General features: G+C 40.7%; 1 protein-coding gene across 2 annotated transcripts in view; it reads left to right on the forward strand.

Annotated features, from left to right (window-relative positions):
• Positions 1-7784, forward strand: part of FAM114A1 (family with sequence similarity 114 member A1) — a 78930-nt gene that overhangs the window by 19792 nt on the left and 51354 nt on the right. For both annotated transcript variants that reach the window (XM_032273927.1, XM_032273930.1), the window contains exon 3: positions 5473-5560. In XM_032273927.1, the coding sequence (XP_032129818.1) occupies positions 5473-5560 (88 nt within the window). The remainder of the gene's footprint in view (positions 1-5472; positions 5561-7784) is intronic.

The following is a 7784-nucleotide window of genomic DNA, read 5'->3' on the forward strand; positions in this document are numbered from 1 at the left end:
AAAAAAAAAAAAAAAAAAAAAAAAAAAGGAAGTCTAGCAAAATTGAACGGTCACTTTCAAGGTACTTTTGATTAATGTTTGGTTTGGTCCTTTTTACCAACTTAAACACCTTAAATATTTTAAACTGCATTTATAATATATTCTACTTCCTTTTTAAGTACCTTATTTATTTACTTAGACAAAACCTTGCTGTGTACTTAATAATTGTCATAAAGCGGCCAGGTGCTCATGCCTGTAATCCCAGCACTTTGGGAGGCCAGGCCAAGGCGGGCGGATTGCCTGAGCTCAGGAGTTCCCAAACAGCCTGGGCAATACGGTGAAGCCATGTCTCCACTAAAATACAAAACATTAGCCGGGCGTGGTGGGGTGCGCCTGTAGTCCTAGCTACTCAGGAGGCTGAGGCAGGAGAATCGCTCGAACGTGGGAGGCAGAGTTTGCAGTGAGCAGAGATCACGCCACTGCACTCCAGTCTGGGCGACAGAGAGAGACTGCGTCTCAAATAATAATAATTATGATTATTGTTATAAAGCTATTAAAATACATTTATAGAGTTGACTTAAAGTCCTCTTAATAATATGCAGAAACTTGGGATGATTTCAGCTTAAAATCAGAAGCCTAATAATTCAATTATTCATTTTTAATTGATTTTCAAAAACTGTCACTCCAATAGGTCAGATTCCGTCAATATTAGTAGTACAGAAAGGACCAAATATGCATGAAAATATGAATAGCATGTGTTCAATACTTTAAACCTTTCTATATTTAATTTTTAAATCCTCCCAGAGTTGAATGACACATATTTACCAAGGAAGAAAATTAGCTGGAAAGGGCCAGGCGCGATGGCTCAGACCTGTAATCCCAGCACTTTGGGAGGGTGAGGTGGGCAGATCATGAGGTCAAGAGATCGAAACCATCCTGGCCAACATGGTGAAACCCCGTCTCTACTAAAAAATACAAAAATTAACTGGGCGTGGTGGCGCACGCTGGTAGTCCCTGCTGCTCAGGAGGCTGAGGCAGGAGAATTGCTTGAACCCGGGAGGTGGAGGTTGCAGTGAGCCGAGATCGCGCCATTGCACTCCAGCCTGGGGCCTGGCGATAGAGCAAGACTCTTGTCTCAAGAAAAAAAAAAAAAAGAAAGAAAATTAGCTGGAAATAACTGAGGCCATTTTCGATCAGATATTTTGACAGAGTTTCGGGCTCCAGAGCAATTTTCATCCTCTTAGCTGTCATAGTGACGCCCTTTTTAGAGTAGCTATGTCATGAGTTACAAAAATTAAAAAGAGTAGATCACCCTATGAGTTACGAAACTCATGGGTTTCGTTGCCCACATCCCTGGATGCAAGTTATACACAGTACCTGATTCTTGATCTGCTCAAGGAAATAGATCAACCAAGCTGCTTCTTCACCTTTAAGATAGGTACATATTTTTCCATCTAAATGTTAGAGACCTTTGAATTTGATGGAGTTCTGAGATTTTTTTTTCTATCTAATACCTTTAAACTTGATAGCCTAAAATAAATGCATTTTCTGTTTAATGATAAAGATCTTTAAATGGATACTAGGTATGAACATCTCTTTCCTATTTCTAAACAACATTCACTTAGGCTAGGTGCAGTCACCTGTAATCCTAGCATTTCGGGAGGCCAAGATGGAAGGATCACTTGAGACCATGAGTTCAAGACCAGCCTGGGCAACATAGTGAGATCCTGTCTGTATAGAAAACAATTTTTAAACATTAGCTAGTTGTGGTGGCACACGCCTATAATCTCAGCTACTGGGGAGGTTGAGGCAGGAAGATTACTTGAGCCCAGGAGTTGGAGGATGCAGTGAGGTATTATCACACCACACACTCCAGTTTGGGCAACAGAGCGAGACCCTGTTTCCAAAAAAAAAAAAAGAACAGTGAACTTGATAGAATCCTACATTGTTTCTTAGGACCACACAAAGGTTTAGATGTTTAAATGATCTCCAGTTGAGTTTTGAATATCCTTCTTGATCAAGCTAAGTCTGAGTTGCTGTTATAATATAAGGTCATTTTTCTCAGAGTTATGGGGAGTGGGAAGGCAGTTGAGATCGTTCTCATCTGATGGCTTTATTTTTTCTCTGTGAATTAGGATGTGAAGTTGTCTGTTGAAGGAGGTGGGAGTTACAGGGCAGGGAGAGTGAGAAAAAAGTTTTAAAATTCCTCCATTGGTAATAGGTAATCTGCGTAGCTCCATGCTGCCTGTTGTAGAGTCTCCTAATTGTGTGACGTTAGGTCCGTTTAAAATGGAAAAAATACTCATGCTGAGATCTAATAATTCATCTTTAACATTTAGTCTATATGTTTTACATTAAACATGTGTACTTATTCATTTATTTTCCATTTGATAACAACTTTTTTTTTTTTTAAGACAGAGTCTTGCTCTGTCACCTAGGCTGGAGTGCAATGGCGCGATCTTAGCTCACTGCAACCTCCACCTCCCGGGTTCTTTCAATTCTCCTGCCTCAGCCTCCCAAGTAGCTGGGACTACAGGCACACGCCACCATGCCCTGCTAACTTTTTATATTTTAGCAGAGACGGGGTTTCACCATGTTGCCCAGGCTGGTCTCGAACTCCTGAGCTCAGGCAATCCACCCACCTCGGCCTCCTAAAGTGCTGGGATTACAAGCATGAGCCACTGCACCCAGCCAACAAATATTCTTTATAGCTGATCAAGATGTCACAGCTCAATGGCAAAGGACTTTATTAATAAAGCAATTGAAATAGTCACTTATACAGCAAAAAGTTCTAGACTCATTTAACATTTATTTCCATTTGCTAGTCAATTACCAGCTGTCAGAGCATAATAAATATTATAAATTTGAGTCAGAAGCTGTCACCTCTAATTGTATTAACTCTTCCTAATCATAGGTAGTGATTTGTCCTGTGAAAGAATGATATTAATCACTGACTTTCATCTGTCTTCATAATGGTGGAAAATTACCACTGGATTCCATTGCTGAAGTGAAGTAAATCAATGTAGACACCAAAAATGAAAGCAGGCAGTGATGACTCATGAATATTTCCATTCATGTTAACAAGGTTCTCATTGTTTCCAGACAGAAAGAAAAAAAATGACAGCTAACTTTCAAAGCTTTTTGCTTCTTAGTCTTAAAAGTATAGTTTTGTCTTATCATTGTTTCTAGCTCACACTTATGGAGTACTTCTTATATGCCAGGCACTATGCTCACAACTTTATATAAATTATCACTTTTAATCTTCACAGCCACCTGGTGAGGATATTGGTTCTTATACTTGCGGCACTTATACTACACTTTGCATTTTATAATGAAGAAATGAAGGTGTAAAGTAACTTGAGTAATTTGTTGTGCAAAACAGCAGAGCCTGGAGTCAAACCCAAGCAATTTAACTTCCATAACTTAATCTCAACTAGTACTCTACACTGATGGGTAGTATTTGAATCAAGTAGGAACGCTTTTGAGTCGAAGTAACTAAAATCCAACATATAGTAGTTTACAAAGTAGTGATTTTCTTTTCTCTCACTTCATAGAAGGAATGGAAACAGGCAGCTACTCATGTTGGTTTAGGAGCTCAGCAGAGCCAGGACCAGTGACTGTGATTTCTTGTCCTTTCCCTTGTGGCAGCAAAAATGACTGCTTCAATTTCAAACTTCATATTTGAAAAAGAGAAGGCGAAACAGTGGGCACTCGCTGTAACTATCATGAAAGCAAAAACTTTTCCATTTATATATCTCATGTTTCAAATGATCATCCTTATCTGCAAGGGTAGAAAACAGCAAGGGAGTAAGGAGTTGAGGATGACTGATGGACCAGCTGCAGGTCAAAAGTTATGGAATCTACAGGCACTGTAGGATTTTTTGTTGTTTTTTTTTTGGGACAGAGTTTCACTCATGTTGCCCAGGCTGGAGTGCAATGGTGTGATCTTGGCTCACTGCAACCTCTGCCTCCCGGGCTCAAGTGATTCTCCTGCTTCAGCCTCTTTTTTTTTTTTTTAGAAGAAAACCTAGGCAATACCTTTCAGGTCATAGGCATGGCAGCCTCTTGAGTAGCTGGGATTAATTTTGTATTTTTAGTAGAGAGGGGGTTTCTGCATGTTGCTCAGGCTGGTCTTGAACTCCTAACCTCAGTGATCCGCCCGCCTTGACCTTCCAAAGTGCTGGGATTACAGGCATGAGCCACTGCGTCTGGCCTTATGCTATAGGAATTTTTCACTGTCTCCTTACATTCTCTCTGCCCTTCCTTCGTTCCTTCCTTCCTTCTTTCCTTTGTTCCTTCCTTCCTTATGAGTAAAAAGAGCTATGATCCTCCATATATGTAACTAATAGTATATTTATTCTTGCCTTGTTTTCTAGGATGTGTTCCCAGACAGAAAGAGAAAGCTGGGGTTCCACTACTTAAATCAGGACTTACTGGTTGCAAGTAACAGAAACTCATGCACACCTAACTGAGAAAATGGATGCATTTCAGCCATTTATTCAATAAATATTTATTAAGCACTCATTATATTCCAAGAACTCTTCTAGGCTCTAGGGTTATATCAGTGAACAAAACATTTTTTAAGAAAAGAATGAACAAGAAGATGAGAGAATCTCATAGAATCCAAAGATTGGCAAGCAGCAGGGCTGTGGGGAGGGACAGAAACCAGGGACTAAGAAGCTGTCAGGAATCCAAACAGCAGCTCTAAGCCAATCTCTATTCTGCTCACTCTGCCTTCTCTTAATTCTTAGTTTGCATGATGGGTAGAACATGACCACCCACAAGCCTGAGTTTTCGTCTTCTGCTTATGCACACAGTTCACACTGAACCACAGTCTCTCAGTTCTAATTCCAAAAACCCAGGCAAAAGAATTGGAATTCACTGAAGTCAGGGACACTCTTATCCCTGTGTTACAGGGGCCATTGTGAGCGAAGCAGGCACCTCGATTCAAAGGTTTCTACCTTGCAAGGCTTCCTGTCACTGCTACCCATCCATCTTAGGCTTATTGATGCTTTTTAGGCACTTTGCCTCTCATCCATGCCAAAGCACCTGCCCACTGCCCCAGAGCCTTAAAAGTTAACTCTACCTTGAAGAGCACATTTTTTAAAGCCCTGAAAGAATTGCTTGGGTCCAGGTCATTTTGAAGTTTTTCAAATCACTCTTGTGCCCTCATGCATATCTGTTTCCCATACAACCCTTTTCCTTGTCTTCTAGATAATGGGAGAGAATCAAGGCTCAGTTAACATCAAACTCCCTTCTCCCTTCAAACCAAGCCTTCAGAAGCCAACACCAGCACTAATAAATTTGGTTCCAAAGTACACATTGCAGTGTAGGTCGGGATATTCTTTTATGACCCTTATAAACTATAAGCCAATGAGATGCGGTTGTTGATGATTCTTTTCCAAACCTCCTCTTTGTTTCAAACCAATAGATGTTTTTCCATTCAGAGATAATACTGAATTGCTGACCTGTGGCTAATCTGTTTTTCTCCAGGCTGTGGATTCCCCTCCAAGTGGAGGAGGATGGGCAGGTTGGGGATCCTGGGGCAAATCCCTGCTGTCATCAGCATCTGCCACAGTAGGTAAGCATTGTATGTTGCACTGGAATAGACAAAGTCCCGAAGCCTAATAGGATAGGACGTTTTGATCCTACCATATACTAATAGAGTTTAACATTAGCCCGTGAGCAAACCATGTTTACTGCTTACTATTCTAAGTGCTTCATTTATTCCTCCAATACATTTGTTCCTCAAAATAACCCTATATGAAGGAACTGTTGTTCACTGCACTTTACAGATAAGGAAGCTGACTCAGAGAGAGACTAAGACCTTGACCAAAGTCAGGGATGCCTGGGTTGCAATTCAAAAACCAAGTAGTATGGCTTTTAGCCACTGTATTTTACTGTCTTTTAAAATACAATCTATTCTTAAAGCTTTGTGTTTATCATCCCTCTTGAAGTTTTTTTAATGTACAACTCATCTACTCCCAAAAAGGATTTGAAGTATCTTGAAAAAGGCATTTCATTAGCAGAATATTGAAATATAAGTAGAAAACAATGTGCTGGTAGGGAGGATATGTATATTTCATATATCCCAAGGCGGATAGAGTTTTTGCAATTGAGTATTGACCTCAACTCTGAGCTTCTTGGCTGACGGTACATTATTTATTTCTCTTTGAAAACAAAATTTTAATTTAAATAAATATATTTTTATGGTTTAAAATTTTTAAAGACATTTCCCGTATTTCTTCTTATATGAGGAGAAAATATGATGGACAGTGTAGTGTCTTACTGAGTGCAAATTTGTCAGGATATTTTTCATGTTACCATTTCTTATATTCTCTCTTCATGAAAACTGAAGCTATAACATCAATATGTCTAAGATAATTTAGCAAAGACATTTCATCTTGAAGGTAGAAGGTAAGGAGAAGACAGGGGAAGCCGCAGTTAACAGAGTTTTCACATCATCCACTTCAGGTGTTCCAAGGTACAGCCCATGGCCATGAGGATCTTGTGATGGGCCATGAATTGGTCCGCTTCACTGTTACTCCTCAAACCAGGAAAGTCTTAAGGCCTTTTGTCCCACCCCAATGGACCATGACCACAGTGTTAAGGGCCAGATAGCTAACTTGATAGAGCTTAAGCTGCCCAGAAGAATGGATAGATTGCATTCCTCTAATTCCATCTCTGTCAATGATCAGTTCTCTCAGGAAGGCTCTGGGAAGAAGTAGCAGAGGCCAAATAAATGTTGACCTCTCTGGTAAGAGCCTGGGGAGCAGATTTTCTCTATCGCCTATTGAAGGGGAGGGTATGCCTTGAGTACTACATGTGCAGATGACAAAATTAACCAAATTCAAGCAGAGGCGCCTGTTCTGTTTTTCTGAATGGCATCCTCTGTCCTTGGAAAAATGTTTGAACTTTTAGTGGCTATCGAAAGGGTCTTGCCACCAGTGGCACTTAGAAGTGGCATGCTTTCTAAGTGGCATGCTTTTTTTTGGCATGAGCCAAAAACTAAAAAGGGGGTTCTAAAAGATTGTTTTAATGGGAATAAGTCGTGGAAAAGTAAATAATATGGTCACTAAAATTATACAGCTCTTCTCGTGGCTTATATCATAAAACAGTTAAGTGTCCCGGATATTCCCAGTGTTAACGGTATGCAAAAACACTCTGGCTTACAATGAACTTGGTGCTTCTTGAGTTCTACTATAGATGGAGGACTTACTCTTTCACTAAACTTTTAAATACAAGTTTCTGCCCCAGTAAATGCAGAACTCATCTGCCCTGTTGGTAGCAGTTACAGGTGCCCTTTGCACACACGTGCATCTGCCTGTAACTGCTCTACCCCTGGTTGGTCAGACAATTTGCTATTGTTTCTCATTCGGTGGTTGTACCTCATTTGATTTGGGGCTTTGTTGGACGCTCCCAGGGTTTTCTGTCCAGGAACTGATAGCTTGGCCCCTGAATTTACTATCCAGCATCTTCTTTGGTGTCCTGTTGTAATGTGACCTTTGCACACGTGCAGCTTTGGTTCCAGTGGACTGCGGGTTTTGTTACCTGGCTCATATGTAACCAGTAGGTGATGCTGACTTTACTGCTTAACAAGCAGAATGTGGCCAGGCTTGGTGGTTCACACCTGTAATCTCGGCACTTTGGGAGGCTGAGGTGAGTGAATCATTTGAGGTCAGGAGTTTGAGACTAGCCTGGCCAACGTGATGAAACCCTGTCTCTACCAAAAATACAGAAGTTACTGGGCGTGGCGGTGGGAGCCTGTAGTCCCAGCTACACAGGAGGCTGAGGCAGGAGAATCA

This window comes from Sapajus apella, unplaced genomic scaffold, assembly GCF_009761245.1.
Source record: "Sapajus apella isolate SASKATOON/1434 unplaced genomic scaffold, GSC_monkey_1.0 scaffold5, whole genome shotgun sequence".
In the NCBI taxonomy this organism is placed as follows: domain Eukaryota; kingdom Metazoa; phylum Chordata; class Mammalia; order Primates; family Cebidae; genus Sapajus; species Sapajus apella.